Source organism: Aethalodelphis obliquidens, unplaced genomic scaffold (genome assembly GCF_003676395.1).
Source record: "Aethalodelphis obliquidens isolate GAN/ISIS:26980383/991018 unplaced genomic scaffold, ASM367639v1 scaffold62, whole genome shotgun sequence".
Taxonomy (NCBI): domain Eukaryota; kingdom Metazoa; phylum Chordata; class Mammalia; order Artiodactyla; family Delphinidae; genus Aethalodelphis; species Aethalodelphis obliquidens.
The window spans coordinates 3,205,365-3,224,367 of NW_020838006.1; the positions used below are offsets into that span (position 1 = coordinate 3,205,365).

The 19,003-nt window shown below is 44.2% G+C and overlaps 1 protein-coding gene across 2 annotated transcripts in view; it reads left to right on the forward strand.

The window, feature by feature from the left end:
- Window positions 1-540: 540 nt before the first annotated feature.
- The window catches only part of TGFBR2 (transforming growth factor beta receptor 2), a 95,287-nt gene continuing 76,824 nt past the window's right edge, over window positions 541-19,003 (forward strand). Inside the window, exon 1 of one of the 2 annotated variants that reach the window (XM_027088351.1) lies at window positions 541-1,126. In XM_027088351.1, the coding sequence (XP_026944152.1) occupies window positions 1,033-1,126 (94 nt within the window). In that variant the 5' untranslated portion in view covers window positions 541-1,032. The remainder of the gene's footprint in view (window positions 1,127-19,003) is intronic. The other variant, XM_027088349.1, reaches the window with a different exon arrangement.

The window sequence follows — 19,003 nt, forward strand, 5'->3', positions numbered from 1 at the left end:
AGGCAAACTCTGGCACTTAGCTGACTCCCAGGCCACTTTTACTTTCACACTTTCTGCCATACCTGATACATTCTGAAGATAATATTTCCCATTACCATTATCACTCTGTGATGGCTTATTGTTTATAATTGCTCACTGAGTCACCCCCCAGGAAGAAAGAGGCAGCTCAAAATGGGAGGCATCACCCAAGAGCTTATCAGAAATGCTGCCTCTTAGATGTACTGAAGCAGAATCTGCATTTTAACAATATTTTCAGGGGGTCCATGAGCACATTAAAGTTTGAGAACAGACTTCTGGACTTCCACCTACAGTAAAATAAACATTTTACAATGTGATGGTTTAGGCATACACAACTGAAACAAAGTTTAATGAGGAAATACTTTTACTGTTTTACTTGGAAAAAAAAAAGTGCTCACAACTCAGATTTCAGCATCCACTCTTGAGTCGCCACTTGGAGTTTGAAAACCAGCTCTGAAGCACTTAGGAACAACCCGAAGAGGGTTGTGGGGAAGGGGAGGATGCTGGTGGGGGTGCTTTGGAGAGCGCAGACACACTCTGCGTTCAGTGATTTTCTGGAACGTGTGCACTTAGTGCTCCGTAGTCAGTCTTCGGAGCGGGAACGCGCGAGGCCGCTGAAAGTTTGCCAAAGCCCCGGAGGGGCCGGTCCCGGGGACGTGATTGGCAGCTGCGAGGGAGGGCGAGGACCGGGAGCCGAGACGGGGAGCAGGCTCGGGGCGGCGAGAGGTCCTGCCCAGCTGTTGGCGAGGAGTTTCCTGTTTCCCCCGCGGCGCCCGGGCGAAGTCGTGAGTCACTCGCGCGCCCGGCCCGACGACACTCCGCGCGCGCACCCGCCGGCCGGGCCGGCCTCCCGCGCAGCTCCCCTCGGCCGCCGGGCCCCCCGCGCCTCGCCCACCGCCACCCTCTGCGGCGCCACATCTGGCCGCACCGCTGCTCCGCGCGGGTCCGCAGGGCGCGGCGCGGAGGCGCGGCGTGCGCGCTCGGGCCGGTCTATGCGGAGCGGCGGGGGCTGCCATGGGCCGGGGGCTGCTTGGGGGCCTGTGGCCGCTGCACATCGTCCTGTGGACACGCATCGCCAGCACGATCCCGCCTCACGTTCCCAAGTCGGGTGAGTGGCCCCCGCCCGGGCTTGGCGCCTGGGTCCCCGGGGCCCCGCAGGGCTGCGCTTGACAGTCGGCCCGGGAGGCGGGCGGAAGCCGGGACGTGGCCCCGGTGCCCGCGCCCCAGCACCCTGCGCTGGGACGGGTACGTTTTTCTTTCCAAAGACCAGGAAAGTGGTCTCGGCGGGGGTGCGGGGCGCGCCCGGCCCCCTTTGTGCGGGCAGGAAGGGCGCTGCGTCCCGGGCCGCCCCCACCCCCGGAAAGGGAAGTTTGAGAAGTTGGTGATCGGCGGAGGCAGGACGCGGCCCGGGCGGCCTCCGAGCGAGCGGCGGGCACACCTGGTCCCCGGCCCGGGATCGCCCAGTGCCCCGAAAGGGCAGGGCCCCCATCCTCAGCTCTTGCCCAGGGCCACATGCCCGCGGACCGGCTTTTTGGCCCGGAGTTGCTGTAGCAAAGTTTCAAGGAGAAAGGCGATTGCCAAAGGAAACTTGTCTCGCTCCACTGCAGGCTGGCGTGGATGCGGCAGGGAGTGGGGCTTGTCAGGTGGAAGGCGGAGTATTTACTGAGTGCCTGCTAGGCGCTAGGTGCTGGAGATGTTGCCTGGAGCAGGACAGCCCCGTCTTGCGGACTTGAAGGTTCTGTGCAGTTGTTTGGTGGAAATGAAACGGAAGGGTTAAAATCGTAAATCCCCCTGCCCACCTGATCTTGGTGTCTAGGAGGTTTTGAGGGGAGAAAAATGCAGGAATTGAACTCTTAAGTATTTGTTATGGAAAGTACCGAATCCCTGAGACCTTAAAAGTTAGAAATTTTGTTAGCTCTTTGCTACAGAACTGAGAACCTGCATCTGGGTTCTGGTAATGGAGTCTTTGGAGTTTTGGGACCTTTCTGGGCCTCAGTCTCCTCATCTGTGAAAGGACATGGTTAGATTTGGATCATTTTACATTCCCTTCATCTTTAGCATCTTTTGTCTCTCTACTCCTTTTTGGTAACTTGGAGATGCCCTGTGTGGATTTGGGATGAAATGTGGAGGATCTGACAGTCCCCGTCACTCTGAGGCACATATTCTGTTTACCAAGGGCCAGGGGCAGACTTAACCTTTGGTCTTGTCTAAAAGAAATATGGACCAGTTTCTACATGGGACATTTCACAGTTCTTGAAGTGGATTGAAAATTTTTAAAAGTTATATTTTTTTTTACTGAAGGTGGCATGGAGATGGGAGTTTTTAAGATAATGAGGAAAGACTATTGTAAACAAAAAAATCCGACACAGATTTGAGTTCTACAGTTTAATAAAGTTCCACTGTTTCATCCTTGGATGCTTTCTTACTTTGCAGTACCAGAATGTTCGACTCTCTGATTATACACCAAACTCTTAAGAACTGAGTTATATTTTGCTAATATTTTAAACGGCACCCTTAATTTTCAGTGTATCTTAAAAATCGTTAAAACTTTGTTTCAGATTACGAAAGAAGGAAATTAGTGGGCCCTGATTCTGTTAGTCTTTGCTTAGGAGGATAAGATTTATGATTTGCAAATTCCAGACTCAGTAGTTCATGAGTCAGTCTCAGTTCATCTATATACACACTTTTAAACAATTAGCTTAAAAGCCAACTGGCTTTTTATTTGGGCTTTTAGACAGTATTACAAAACCCACAGATTTCATATTTTTATGAAATTAAAGCCACAAAATGGTTGAACTAAGGAATCATTTTGGATTGGTATTCATGTGAAATTACATTTTGAAGATAGTTGAAGGTCAAAGGTAGCTATAATGGAGGTGGGAAACCTAATTCCACTTGCATTTAATTTTCTATGGAAGTAAATGGTTTCAGGATTTTCCTAACGTAATTGGTAATCTGTCACTACATTTTTCAAAATATCTTAATGCATGGTAAGATAAGAGGAAATGAGATTGTTCACAGCCTTCTCTTTGGTTACTTAAAAAATCCATCTTATATTTAGTATATTGACAAGTGAGCCAAGGACTTCAGTATAAGAGCAAACTTCACTAAGGTACATACTTAAAGGTATTTTAGTTTTTGTTTTTGACTTAGTAGATTCACTCTTCCTAAATGCCTGAAATTAAGTAATTGCTCTTTGGGGGAAAATTTTAAATGTTTGAAAACTCTTCAGATCTGAAAAATATAACTTTTACTTTTCAAATACCTAACAGGAGATCCTTGTTGAGGACTCAATGTTGGTAAAAGTGTTGTAGAGATAAATTTCTTTCCCCAAATCACTGCTGATTTTGTCAGGGTTCTGGAAACTGCTAGGTCCAGAATTTGATCTTTGGTCTATTTGCTTTTGTTCCCAGAAAGCACATGTTTCACCTCTAGGCCATTTATTTTTAACTAGTTATGGTTTCTATAAGATACTCATCACATTTTGGATTCCTTGCCTTTATTTATTTATTTTTGGCCACATTGGGTCTTCGTTGCTGCGCGTGGGCTTTCTCTAGTTGCGGCAAGTGCGGGGGCTACTCTCTGTTGTGGTGTGCAGGCTTCTCATTGCGGTGGCTTCTCTTGTGGAGCACAGGCTCTAGGCGGGCGGGCTTCAGTAGTTGTGGCACGCGGGCTCAGTAGTTGTGGCACACGGGCTTAGTTGCTCCGCGGCACGTGGGATCTTCCTGGACCAGGGCTTGAACCCATGTCCCCTGCATTGGCAGGCGGATTCTTAACCACTGTGCCACCAGGGAAGTCCCTCCTTGCCTTTTTTTCAAGGTAGCACCCCACCTTGAAATGATGAGTCCTCATTGCTGTCTGTGGAGCCAGCATACCTGCTACATGGTCTGCATTTCAGTTTTCAACACAACTTCAAAAAATTTTCTTTTTTTTAACCATATTTTTCCAATTAAGAATGACACTTCATTGGTGCCATTGCAGAAAGTGACCATTACCCATTCTTTCTTCTCAACAGTATCTATAGAATGTCACTTTTTGCCAGGCAGGAGGCTCAGACCTGGAAACAGTATTCTGAGTGAATAAGACAGGTCTGGTCTTTGCCTCCATTGAGTCTAACATATGGGGGTTGTGTTGAGGCCCAGAGAAGGATGTATATTTTAACCCTGTGTACTTGGAAGCATTATTGACTCTAGACCCCTTTGTCAAAAGCCCACTCTGTTGGGTGTTGTGTTTCCTTCCATTCCCTCCACTGTCCCTCTGAATGTGTTTTTCATTGATCTATTGTTTCCTGTGCCTGCCTTATTCCGGGCCCCCAGTTGGGCCACCTCACTTTTGTTCAAGGTGCTGTCTGTCTGGAACTCCTGCTACCCTGGATAATTTAGATTCATCTTTTAAGACTTGACTTAAGTGTCATTCTTAAACAAACCTGCTTTCAACGCCCTGGGTGGAGCTATAGGTTCCCTCCTCCCGGGGACAGGCCTCTCTTTTCGCTGCTAACAATAGTAAGGCAGAATTAGCTCTTGATGAGACTCCCTTACCCATTCTCTCAAAGGCACTGGCTTTGTCCCACTCATTTCTCTGTCTCCAGGGTCTGTGGCAGTGCCTGGTATATCACTTAGCACCCAGGAAATGCTGAGCTGAACCTCCATTCATCCTCCTAGAGGCACTGCAAGTCAGTCGAGCATTTCCACAACCAGGCAGTCACTATTTATTGGGTGTTTGGTCTGAATGGTAAAATCTTTATCGAGAATAGTTTGGCTTTGATCTCAATCGGCAATTTGGCTGTTTTATACTGTGTTGTTGGATCTTTTATTCTGATGACCTATGGAAAAAGATGACAAACGTGTCAGCTTCTGACAGACATGATGGAAAGCTGCTAGAAGTTTTCATCCAACCTCTTTAGTTGTACACTTGAATTCATGTAGGGCATTCAAAGCCATTGCAAAACTTTTTCAGTCTTACCAAAGACATTTGCCAGTGAATACTGAATCTTCTCTCTCTCTCTTTTTTTTTCTAGAAGGTTGTTGAAATGAGACTTTCATTAAAAATGAAGTGCCAAAATCTAAACTTAGCTTTGAAGTTTCTTTTTTCATCAGGGTCTTCTGTTTTGGTTTATGAGCAGTGAAGTGAGTTGGTCTAAGGGGAGTGCAGCCCTGGGGCAGCTGCTATCTGCAGAAGAGCAGTGTGGCTATTATTTAGGTCTGATGCAAACCACCGAAACAGTTTAAAATAGGGTGTGGAGGAAAAGTCCTTCCTGGCTACAGCATGGCATTATTTAGCCAATTTCCACAGAAAAGCATCACTCCGTCACCTTGTTGGCTTCTGCCCTCGGGGGCCTTCTGTACAGCTTCAGCAGATTAACTCATGATTTTCAGTAGAAATGATTTAGCAGATAGGTATTAGCAGCAAGAATGCTCACCATTTGTTTTGCACTCCTTCTTTCCCTTGTAATATGTTGCTTCCTACCTACTTGTGGCTTCTGACCAAGGTGGGATAACGATGATTCTCCTTCTTGCCTGGCATGTCATGAGGGTTGGGAAGCCAAGCAGGGTAAGTTGGCTCCTCTCAAGGACAAGTGGGGAGAAGGGAGAAGTAACATTTGAGAACCTGTTCTGAGCCAGCCACCTGACATTATTATCTAATTTAATCCTCAGGAGAAACCGACAAGATAATTTTCATTACCTTTATTTTATAAATGGAGAAGATAGAGTCTGCACAAAGCAACTTGATGTTTGCCTGTGTGTGTGTGTGTGTGTGTGTGTGTGTGTGTGTGTGTGTGTGTTTTCTAACCTTGTCTTCCTTGTGTTCTGCTCGGCCCTTTTCCCTGGTATATCTGTGTGTATGTGTGTTGGGATGGAAGTTAGGGAGTGAGTAAAGGGATATCGTATTCAAGAAAGGGGAACTTACCATCTAATATCCATTCAATGCCCCTGAGGTCACGATTTGCTTTGCTTGCATGATCTACCTCCTTCCTGATTGTCATTGTCCTACCGAAAATCAGGATAGGGTAGAGTCTCTTTGACCAAGAAAACTCTGCTGTTCCTAGTCTGATAATTGCGTCTTGGTGGTGGGACCCACTGCCGGTGACCTGTACCTTGACCATTGACAGCAGCTGGACACGCGCTGTTTTCAGAGATATATACTGGCAACCCCAGATTCCAGGCATGTAGGACCAGCGTCTGTGTACAGACCTCGAACAGCTGCTGGGGAGGGTGGGAAGAGTAGAATTTATCTAGTATCACAAGGGGGATGATGTTGAAGAGTAGAATTTATCCAGTATCACAAAGGGGGATGATTTGACTTTTAGAAAACTTGTAGGTGGTTAATATTCTTCTCCTCCCAAAAGGATCTGTCTTTTATTTGCCATAATCAGCTTTTTAGGTCTTGGCACTCAACATGGAGCAACTGCCTCCTTGCCTGTGGTCCATTTAGGATCTCCTGCTTGGCCTCTTTAGGGTTTCCTAGCGTCTGTGTTTTGTTCGCAGGGCTGAAGCTGTAGATCATTAGAATGGACTTAGCTCAGGGCAACTGCATGTGATGGGTGAGATTGTATCTGGGGAAGGCTGCCTGCTCTCAAGATAAGCGGCTGTTTTTTATTTTTGCTCTTTTCTGATGAGATATCCACCCCCCCCCCAATTTTTCTGCTCAGTTAAAATATAGGCCTAGTGTATGAGCAAACGGAGCCTCTGCCCTGGGATTTAGAGGGCACTGCTTTTATTGTTCTCTGTTCAGCCCCTGTTATGGGGTGAGGAGACTCCTGGGCCTCTGAGTCCAGAGTCTCCCCTTTATAGATCAGTTTCAGGTACCTGGAAACCCAAAATATGCTGTTCGGATGGCTGTGGACCCACTTTTGCAGCCTACATGGACCTTTGGACCCATCTTCCTGAGGGCCTTTGTAGCCACTGGTCTATGGGCCTGAGGGGTGGCGAAGGGACAGCCGTGTATGTGTGGGGTGTGGGGGGGTGTGAGTGTTAAAACTGGGGTGTTTTACATGTCACAAGGTCCCTCTTGGTGCCAGATGAAGCAGCCAGTGGAAAGAGGAAGGTAGATTGTTGGCCGGGTTTGGGACAGTGTTTCCCCAGTTCCAGGGCTGGTCTCTGAGCAGGTCAAGAGTTTGAAGTTGAACTTGGTCTTTTCTAAGATGTTATGGAGGTGCATTTGTCAATCAAGGTAGAAGGCTAAAACCTACTTTATCGAACGGTTTGTCAGTGTGATTTATAACTTTCAGTATTCTGACCTGTGGTCTGTGGGCCACCATTTGTCCCCCCGCCCTGGGTCTTCCAACACTGGAGATTGATCTGCACCAACAACACACCTTTGCAGAGGTGTTAGGTACAAAATTAGTTATTGTTGATTATATCATATTTTCCCTGGAGTAGAGAAATTGCTCATTAATGAAAAAGCTAAGAGTTTGGCTGTAATCATAGTGGTGTATTTCCTTGGGGAAATTCAGTTTTTCATGGCTTGTCTTTTCCTGCAGGAAACTTCAGCTATATTCATTTGACTTGTTCTATCCAGGATTTCACTTACACAGTTTCTTTAAGATTTCCCAGTGCCTTGGTTGCATTTCCTCTGGGTATTGGGAACATGAGGCCTTCTCAAGCCTTCTTAAGGCCTTCTCAAGCCTTTTTAAGGAAACAAGAATATCAGAACAGATAAAGAAGTAAAAAGCTGTTAAGATACTATACAAGGTATAGGATTGTGAAAACTGCGTTGCAGGGAGCTGGGGGCTTGGCAGAACAGCCATGAGTGTCTTTGAAGGAAAATACAGAGTCAGGTTCGTATTTTCAATATTTGCCACTTTATCTGTTAAAGTTGTAAATCGTCATGGAGGATTTATTGGCTGTGGCAGGAAATTCACTCTGCTGCTCTGTGGATGCCTGCTGGTGATCCTAAAACTCTGCAGAACTTGCCTATGGAAGGAGACGACAGTGGCTCATGCCGCTCTGAATGGTGTTAATATCTCGAGGAAGCTTCACTCCAGAGATTTTGTGGGCAGATTTCCTGATAATGCATAGTAATGATTGTAGCTACACTAACTGCTGCTGCCTGGACCATGTTGAGCGCTTCACGTGTATTATTTAACCTCCAAACAACTCTACAAGGTCGGCTTTATGATGCTTATTGTAAGTCCTCTAGAGATCAGGGAAATTAAGGCCACTCAATTAGCAAATGATTAGGCTGGGGTTGAACCCGAGATGGTCTGGTTTGGGGACCTAGACCCTAAGTGCTAGGCTCTACTGGACCAGGCCGCCTCGATTGATACAAACCACTTCTCCATTATAGCGTGGGTGCTGGGAGACTCTAGGGGTTAAGAGAAATAATGGTGAGATCCAACATTTTTCTAAGGCTTTGGTGTTTTTCATATGTTATCCCATGTAATTTCTTTAGGTAAATAAAGTAACATTTGATGCATACACCAGGTGGTCAAATGTTAGGCCTGTCTTGTGATCTTGATGGAAAAATGAAGTATACACATCAGGTGATACAGTCCTGGCTGAATCATGCCATAGTTATGCCATCAAGGAATTTAGTAGGTATTCTGAATAGAACAGGCACTTTATTCGGAAGAATTGGGGGAATTCAAGGATGCATAAGTAGGTGGGGGTTATATATGGTGTGCCAATGTGGATTTACCATGATGTGGATGGAACCTCAAGGCTTCTTCCTGCTGCAGGCCCCCCTTCTGGCTCTGGGAGGGGCCCTGGCAATGTGGTTAATGAGTGTTATCAAGGTAGAGAATATTTAAGATATCTTGCGATGCCCTGAATATTACAGCTCACCTGTAAAAGCAACTTCATAGGGGTTTTCCCAAATTTAGAGGCAACCCAAAACATTTATATGACATTACTTATAGTGAGTTATGAAGCTGGAAAAAACTTCCAAGTTATCTCAAGAATAAATTTACAAATTCTGATCAACAGTTCTAGAGGAAAGATTGAATTATTTTAAATTTTCTCTAAAGAGAATATCATGAAATATCATTGGTAGAGGTGATCAAAGAGAATGTAACCAAAAAATGTAGCAATAGTATTTCAGAGGTGTATCAGGCAGTTAATTAATAAAAATATTTTTCTTTTAACTTTTATATTTGTGGTATCTGCAGCTTCTTAAAATTTGTAATGTGTAAGATGCCACTCTAAATATTCTCTTTCATACCTAAATTTCTATTCTTAATTTTTATATTCTTTTTCTTAATGAGTGCCCCTGAAATTTATAAGCTTCGACTTCCACAAGACCTGACTACATGCCTAATGGCGGGATTTGCTGGTTGGCTTAGAAAATAAATTCAAAGTCCTCCTCACCCCCAACCCCATCCAAATACTCTGGAGTCTGCATTGTTACATCACCAAACCAAAGCGTTTTTTTTCCTAGTCTCTTCATCATTTTCCTAGTTTAGAGGCCCCATACCAAACAGAAGAGAAGTTGCAGCTATGTAATTATCGCAAAACCTTGATCTTGAATGATCTAATCCAGCTCTGACCCTTAGTTTGAGATTAAGAATCTGCCTCGGAGACAGCTGGTGAAGATTAAACCCTGTCATACTGGCAGTCAAGGTGTCTGGGGGACCTGGTTACCTCCTTTGGTCTCCCTGGGTCTCATTTTTCTTCTGTGTATAGTGACAAGCACTGAACTAGATGAGATTTTTAGCTTTTTATGTTCCAAAATGTTTCATTCTGGATGTTAGTAAAGCAAATCATTGTTGTTGGCTTAGAAAGCATAATCCTTAGCTAATCAAAAATAGAAAACTATCGAACGTCATCACAGGTTGGAACTAACAAATACCACAAACATCCAATTGGAGTTTGTTGGAGACAACTGCTGTTTAAAAAAGAAACAGAAGCCACGTTTATTTTGAAATGTCCCTAGTGCAGGTGCCTGAGCAGACATCCTCACTAAAGAGCATGTTTACTGCAGCTCCCACTTTCTCCTTGCTGAAGAAAGGCTGTCTTGGTTTGGGTGGGAATACCATTTCTCTCTGGTTAATTGCAGTGTTTGCATCCTCTCCTTTCTTTGAGCTGGTGAGAATGTCTGTGAAGCGTTTTCCTAAGTTAGAGAATTATGAAATGCTTTGCTATGTCTAGGAAAAGAGAGAAAGCCCTAAAGGAGCTTCTATGTTTTTTTGGGAAAAGAAAGGAAACTTGTCTGAGTATAGTCTTGTCTTGCCTTTCAAATATTTCTCCACCTCTTTTCTTAAAATATTTTCAGAAAAGACAGAATTTGCTCCAGATTGGCAGTTTTCAGACTGCTGTTTTAGGCAGGGGAGTAGCTGTGAGTCCTATAGTCGCATTTCTGTATAGTCAGCAGTGGAGGAATCTTCTAACTATTGCTTTGAATGACGGTCTTGTTGTTACAGCTCACGTTTATGTTTTATTCTCTAAAACCCATAGTATTAGGCAAAAAGAAAAAAAAAAAAGAGAAAGACCATATGTGAAAAGGGACAAAAACACCCAAAAGTAACATTTTGTATTCACTATTCTGGAATCCCTTGAAGTTCATTGTTCGTAAAATACTTTCTAACACTCTCAACACACCCTGGGCACTCTTACTTTCATTCTTATAATTTCTTTCTTGTCACCTCTTATTTATTCTAATCAGCAGCGGGCCAACCAGCCTTTTCCTCTGTTGCCCTCTTCTGTTTTCCATCGCCTCCCCTTGCAGCCCTGCTGGCTCTACTTTCTCACTCTCCAGGAGCCTCACTCTCCTTTTCACATCTACTTTTTATGACTTATAGTATGGCTTGAGGCCCGAATCTTGAGCTCAAAAATGATGCCTTTCTACCATGCCCTGATAACAGCAACTAAAGATGCTCCAGTACTTTACTACTCAAAGGGTGGTCCAGCCGCCAGCAGGATCAGCATCACTGAGGGTTATGGGAAATGCAGAATGTTGGGCCCCTCCCCAGACCTACTGCACTGAATCTGCATTTTAACAAGACCCCCAAGTGATTCGTGTGTGCATTGAAGTTTGAGAAGCACTGTTGTAACAGCATGAAAACCTTTCCACAGGGGTGTCAAGTGCAGAGATTTCAGTGTGTCAGATCAGACTTGTTTCTGTCACTGAGGAAGAGGATAGCTGCCCATTTTATGAAGGTGCTTCGATTCCTCCTCAGCTACAGGGCCCATTTTAACTGGGGGTAAGTAATGCTTTAAGGCTAGCAGGAGAGAGATTTGCTGAGGGCAAGTCAGTTAATGAGTGGGTTTTAACCCGTCTCTCTTCCCAAAGCATCCTTCTTGGCTGCTTCCTCCACTGACTGTGCCTTGACCACCAAGTGTAGCTCCCAGGAATCCTTTTCTCTGCTGAACTCACACCATTCATCATGTTTACTCCTTAGGTGTTTAATCACAGACCACCTTGACACCTGTAGGCCTTAAATCCGTTTGGAGCTATTACACCTCGGCATTGCTTAAAATATGTCGCACTCCCTCGTATACAAATGATGTCTCCAATAAATTACTGAATTAATGTCACGTTTTTCAGGAAGTGGTTCTACTTTTCAACATTAAAAAAAAAAATCTTCTTTTGTCTTGAGAAAGTTATTTGGTCAGTGCTCAGTGAGGACTCAATTTTTCTTGAATCTTTCAACATTAATTTTAGACTGTTCTGAGAGCCCCACAGCTGGCTTTCTCACTGATGAGCTTCTGTATTTTACTCAACATAAGGCCATGTTTGCCCCTCAGTTACTTTTGTCTTCAAGAATTATGGGTCCCTGTCAGTTGCAACAACCGGTTCTCACAACTACTTTCTGATTTTTCCAAATAATTTTATTTTCTGACTTTTTTTTTTCTTTTGACATCTTACTTGGCAAAAAACAAAGACAGAAAACACTTCCCATTGCAACCTGGTCTCATGTTGCTTCCTGTTCCATCAGATCTCAACTTATTTATCAGAATAACTTTCAAATTTTAATACCTAGAGTCTCTTAATCAGACATTATTTACAACAGGAACACAGTTACAGGAAATGCATTTTTGCTCTTAAATTATGCTACCACAGTGCAAGTCTGAACTCCTGTTTTCTGTCATCTGTAAGGATCTCCTCGTTGGTTTCTGCCCACGGACACCCTTCATCTCTTCAATACACAATACGTCGCCATCAGTTAACTCTGCCCCTCAGGTGTCATGTTGAATAGGTGACCTGCGGGAAGCCTTCTGTGGATCCTCTCCATGGATCCTAGGTGATTGCGTGGCCCTTGTTTCCTTTTTGAGGTCAGGGCTGCACCCCTGGCTCCTAGGACACAGAGAAGGACCCCAGCATAAGTTAGATCACGGGAGGCCTGGATGGTGCCAGCCTCTCCCCCAGCCCCCTTTCTGACCTCGTGCATCCTCAGGCCCTGGTTTTACTCAGCTTTTCTAACCTGTGACCCTTCTGCTCCCCACGATTTTCCCATTCTCTCTTCATGCCCTACAGCACCTTTGTTCCTTTGAACCAACGCTTGGCCGAACCCCACTTCTTCTGTCAGGTCTGCAGTTGGATTTGTCCTATTTCTCCCCTTCACAGCCTCTCCATCAGGCCTGGCTTCCTCTCGGGCGGCCCTGGTGGGAAGCTCCCTGTGGCTGGACGTGTGTGTGTTTTAACTCCCTTCCTAGAAGGAAAGCTCTTTGAGGGAGAACAGTCTGTCTGATTCTTCCCTGGCGCTCAGCATGCATTGTCACTAAAAGATTGTTGCTGTTTGGAATTCGTTGCTTTTAAAGGCCAGGGACAGTGCTTATAAATCCAACATGGCGGTGACAAGATTTTTTTTATTTTTTTTATTTTTACTAGACTGCCTGCCTTTCCCCCAAGTGTGTCGTCAAGGGCTTTGTTATTTATAGCCACGTGTGGTGGTGTGTGAGAGAACCATGGGCTTGTGGGAAATCTCGAACGTTCTGATTTGTGTAAGTTGTTCTTTACAGTGGAGGTTTTCTGTGTGTTCAGCCTTTATTTTCTGTGAATTCAGGGGAGCTGCAGTCTGGGGGTGTGGAGGGCTGCTGTTTTTCCATCCATCACAGCCTGCCTTTGATTCATTTATGTTCTTGTGTGCATCTTTTAGAGGGCTCAACGTGTTATGACCACAGAGGCCAGGAAAAGTCAGAAAGCAAATCATACCACCTGACTTGGGACGGGTTTTTTTGTTTTGTTTTGTTTTTTGGGTTTTTATTGCCAGTCCTGCCTTTCATTTTCTGACTCGTAGGTTATCTCCTGTGTTGGGATGGCTGGAGAAGGGGCCGTTGAATAGAGGGGTATTGGGGCAGTGGAGAGCGGCTGAAGACATCTTTCCACCTGCCTGATGCAAAACATCCCATATACAGGGGGACTCCTGGTTGCACTTTTGGGAAAGCCCTGGTAAAACAGCGCGTGCTCAGGAGACTTAGGTAGGAAGGCTGCCTTAGATGGGCGCTTAATACGGATGGGTCTCCAAAGAAGGCCTGGAAGGTCTCAGCACCTCCATCCCTGTGGTCTCCACAGCCCCCTGCTGTCTAGACTCCATCGCTAGTGTGCTTCCTGGGTCAGCACGGCTTCCAGACACGTCTCCCCTCCTTTCCAGCTGAGTCATCACCCCTGAACCCTCCTCCGTGGAAATTCTGGGGCAGACTTCATAAAATTATGTAGACATGCATTAGCAATGCCCTCTCTGCTTTATCCATGGGGGAAAAGGAGGCGAAATAAGAAATTTGTGTCTTAATATTTCTGTGGCACTGACTAGGCAGAGAATACGTTGTTTCTGAATTTTATTTTATTAATTTTTTTATGCAGCAGGTTCTTTTTAGTTATCTATTTTACACACATCGGTGTATACATGTCAGTCCCAATCTCCCAATTCATCCCACCACCACCCCTACCCTACCACTTTGCCCGCTTCGTGTCTATACGTTTGTTCTCTACATCTGTGTCGGCAGACAATACTTTTAATTTGATGTACTGTTGGTGAGCTCTCAAAACTGTTGAAAACATGAATCTTCCAAGATTTTGATGGTGGTGTTGGTGGGGATGTTTGTGGCAATTATAGAATCACTTACATTTATTCAGCACTTTGCAAAGCAGTTTGTCAAACTCAGAGTGTTTCCTGTTACCAGTTTGTGAATGAAATGTGTCTTGTGTCTTCAGGGCCCAGGAGGGAATCTGGTTTCTTAACAGTTCAGTGGTTACTTCTTGAATAACTGTTGGAGCTCCAACGAACTTGAACCCCCTCTGCTCTAAGCCTATTGGCTTTGCTTTTCTTTTGTGTAAAAGCAATGGACTGAATGTTAGGTGTCTGTGTTACTTGTGTTCTGCCAGTCAAAGCAGTTTTGTTCTTCTCTGTATGTCTTTATTTATACATTTAGCTTTAGGTTCTGGAAAATGAAGCCCCAGACAATACCTGACCTCTGATACAATGGTCTGTTTTGATGATGACCCATACTCTAAAATAATGTATGTTCAGGAGAGTTTTTGGAGCAAGCCCCTGAAAAGTCTTGGCACTTCTCTTAAATCATCTTCCCAGGTTACACAAGAAGCCCATGGAAGCAGACATGGCCATCATGCTTTCTCAGTTGAAGAGTCTTGAAGTTATAAGAAAACCAAGAGATGAGTGAGGGTGGATAGTTGAGGACTGTGCTGGTTGAAAGCAGCCGCATAAACCTCAGGACACTATGGGCTTGCGTGCCTTTTATCAGCAGTGACCAGGGCTGCAGTGGAAGGACCCTATTTCTGCGAACATTTCTGCCAACCACCCTCTGGTGCTTATCTCTTGGGAATGTATACTGTGTCTTTCATTGTTAAAATAGCCGTTAAATGAAAATTAAAAGCACAACAAATGTTGTAAAACTAGTCATTTACTTACTTGTCCAGGCAGATGGAAAACTAGTGCCAGGGAACCAGAAAAGAGAAGTGATTTGAATAACTTTACTATAATTGAGACTGATGGGGGAAAGAACACCAGTGGAAAAAATCTAGTCAGATAACTTTGAAGAAAACATATTGACCATGTCTGATGATAATAGTTTTTTAATAATCCCATACGTTCATAGAGTGCTTTGTTACCTGTAAAACACTTTCCCTTGCCTGTCACCTGTAACCTTGGAAACAACCCTCTGAGATGAGTCTAGTAATCCCATTTGACATACATGGAAACGGAGGCCCAGAAAGGTGAAACCACCCGAGGCATCATAAAGTATCATTTGTCTTTTCATCATTTTACTGTTTTTAGTCATTGTATTCCCTCGCCGCTTAATATCTAAGTAAATATAAGATCAAAACTCTGGTCCCATTGTGTTTTTATGTTTCCGTAACTGAATTGCAAAAGAGGGGATGGAAGGGTTGGCATCAGAAGCCTCGTTGTTTTGCCTTGAACCTGAGAAGCCGCATTTAGGACTGGAGCATTACCTTCTGCCAGACATTTCTTTGAGGGTTTTGTCCACCAGTCTTACTGGAGTTCAGACTGTGTCGTGAGTCATTTTCTTTTTCCCCTTTTCTTGTGGGGACAGTTTCTCTTTTAAACACCATGCGGTCTGCTTTCTGAGGGTCATGTCACCATTGTCAGGAGGCAGATGTTGCCATTTATAAAAACCTGTGGCCATTGCCCCAGTCCTGTAGGTTTGCTCTTCCCCAGAGCTTCGAGGTGCATGACATGGTCAGGGATATGGGGGTCTTTACGTAGGAAGGCCCAGAGGTCAAGGACTGTCTGGGGTTCCTTCACAGATCTTCTTAAAGATGGATGTCTGAAAAAGATGGAGGGGACAACAGGATTGTGTAGACTGGCAGAACACGAGTGACATTAGACATGTAATGTTTAGTCAAATTGCTTTGATATTAAAGAAGTTATACCTTGAGGAGTAGCGAAGACTGTGCCTGTGACTGTGACATTTTGAAAGGATTTGGTAAAAAAAAAATGACCTCTTGGCAGAAGCATTATTCAGGCTGCCAGCACGCAAAGCTAATTTAGATTCCTGCTTCCTGCACTGTGCTCTATATAAACGTTATTTTCCCCACAACATAGAAAAAGAAGTTGGGTTGTGTTGTTGTTTTAATTAATTTCGGTTAAGGAAACGCATTAAAGCAGCCGCGTCTGTCACGTGGACCTCTTTTTCTCCCCCACCAGATCCATCAGGATGACTTCCTGGACTCAGGACCACAGATCATTCTGATCCTTCCTCCTCAGTGAATGTTTCCTAGAACAGATGAGCTTCTTTACATAATGACTGGGTTCATGAATTTATATTAAAATTGGAGAGATTGTCTTCAAACTATAAGACATATTTCAGTGTTACCTTTTATGCACTTTCTTTTTTAAAGGGATTTTGTAGTAAATCCTCTGGAATAATATCTTTTATATAATCCTTTTTAAAAATTATTGTTTTTACATACTGATTCCTGTGAATGCAAATGTAATTGTACTAAGGAAAATACTCACATTTTGAACATTTCAGAAATGATCCTTCTTTAGACCTATCATATAGATGCTTCTCAATATATGTTTGTTTAAATAGAATGAAAAAGAAAAACATCACAGACCAGGAAGAGAAATTACATTGCAGGAACATGTTGACTTAAAACTTATCTTTTTTGTGTGTTTTATCTACTTAGCTTTGTGATTTTCTGAAGGAAAAGCTTATCTACAACTGTTAACTCTGATCTAAGGAACTGTGTATCTTATTAACTTCTTTGCTAGTTTCTCTAAAGGGAGATAAACTTTCTCACGTTCGTCTCCTTGAACTCGCTATTCATTTTGCCTCCTGGGGTCAGAACACTTGAGAAATTCAGCTTTCTCAGGAAGCCTCCTCCTCAGATCTTTCAAACAGACCTTCCTTTAAGCTTATTGTCCCCTTGGTGATTGGCAGAGGATTTCCACCCTTTAAATGATAGTAAATTGTAAAATCTGTGCTTAAAAATTAATCTAAAAATGATCTTCCTGGAAGGAATTTGTACAATAGCAAACGAATGCCTTGGGGCCATTGTGTTTATGATTCGTGCCTCATCCCAAAAAGATTTTTTATGAGTCACATAAGATTGCTTGGGTTGGACTTGACCCTACCTGTATACATTTATAATAAGGTCCAGTATTAATGCAGTCTGTGATTTTCCTAACAGCAGGCCAAGTGGGGAAACATGGCTGGTAGGCCTGGCACCTCTATCTGGTACTGCCATGCCTCCGTCTCTACGCCCTAAGTTTGTCCCCAGTGAGTTCTTCACTCCATATAGAATAAATCCTCCCTGAACGGTATTTATTTTTTTAATTCTGGCTGCACATTAGAATCATCTAAGGAGCTTTTAGATGCCTGAGCCAAACCCCTAAAAGTTCCAATTCATTTGCCCTGGGGTCGGGCCCTGGCATCAGCATTGTTTCAAAAGATCCCCAGATGATTCTCATGTGGAACCCACTCAGCTAGGTTACAAATGGAGAACTTGATCAAGAGACTTACTTGATGTCTCCTAGCAAAGAAGTACCATTTTTTAGGTTCAAAAGCTCACGTCTTCTGCCTTTAAATCCTGTATAACAGGAGCAAGGTTTTGTTATAGAGCTGTAGGAGAATCAAAATCCCTTTACTTCTGGAAACTCACCTGCAGAGTGTGGTAAATACAGGCCTACCTCACCATAAAGGTGGTTAAAAGTCAAGGCCAAAGGAGGCAGAACTCTCTGGGTTGGGTTGGAGATTGATGACCTTCCAAAGGGGGAAATGGTTGAGCTGCATCTGAAGGGCTGAGTACCACTCAGTGGCACCACTGTCCATTTGTTAACCAGGGTCACGCTTCTGCGTTTGCTGCAAGGAAACAGGGGAAGCTGGGAAGACGCCTGCCTGTGATGTGTGCCCACCGAACACACAGAGGCCGTCCTCCAGCTCCCCGACGGCAGCCAAAGTGGGCGTCAGCCTGTTGTGGACACCAGGCCTCCTTGGAGAAGCCATTCTCCTGGTCACAGCCAAGCTCACAGCTGCTGGCAGAGGCACTGAACTCTTTCCAGGGCCTGGGCAGGCACCTTGGGGGTGATCCCTTGGCCTTGCACAAGTAGATCTTGGGAGAAGGTAGAAATGCCAGGGGTGAGGAAGGCAGAAGGCGTTAACATATCAAAGGGTTTCTGATAATGGGTTTTTTAGCAGAAAGATAATCAGATTATGGGGGCCTTCAATGCCAGGCCATGTTGTTTAGGCTTAATTCTCCAGTCACTAGCAAATCATAAGTAGGGGCATGTCATCCTAAAACCATTGCAAGGCCAGGAGTGTGTGATGTTCAGGCAGTGGACCCCTTTCTTCTTTTCCCATCAGGCTTCTGCAATAAGCAAAAGGCAGGGGAGCCCGTCACAACCTCCCTACGCATCAAGTCAGCTCCTGGACCCTTATTTCTGACCCCATGGTGGGGATAGGGTTCCACCAGCAGTAGCATTTCATGATTTTTAAAAAATATATATTTTAAAAAATTTTATTGAAGTATAGTTGATATACAGTGTTGTGTAATTTCTGCTACACAGCAGAGCGATTCAGTTATCATGTACATATTATTTTTTATATTCTTTTTCATTATGGTTTATCACAGGGTATTGAATATAGTTCCCTGTGCTATACAGTAGGACGTTGTTGTCTATCCATTCTATATGTAATTGTTTGCCTCTACTAACTCCAAACTCCCAATCCTTCCCTTCCCCAAACACTTCATGATTTTTTAAAACAATAGTTCCTTCATTGCACCTCAAAAGATATATAGGGAAGCTCTTAAAAGTCCCAGAACCTTTGGTATCCCCACATATCCTTAGGTTCCATCTAGACCTTACTCCACGCACAGCCTGCTGACTCCTCTGAAATATGGTGTGAAAAAACAAACAAGGGCACAGATTCATTAATTCCAAGGGAGCACTTTCTTTTACCAAGTCTCACTCATAGATATTTTCCTGGCATGTCCGCACCACGGGTAACTCAAACATACACTTCATACTTTTAGAAATCTAAAGAATTTAGAGTTTCAATTGAGGAGAGCCTCAACAGAATCCTTTTATCATATCTGATGCCATTTGAATGGGCCTGAGCCCGGGGAG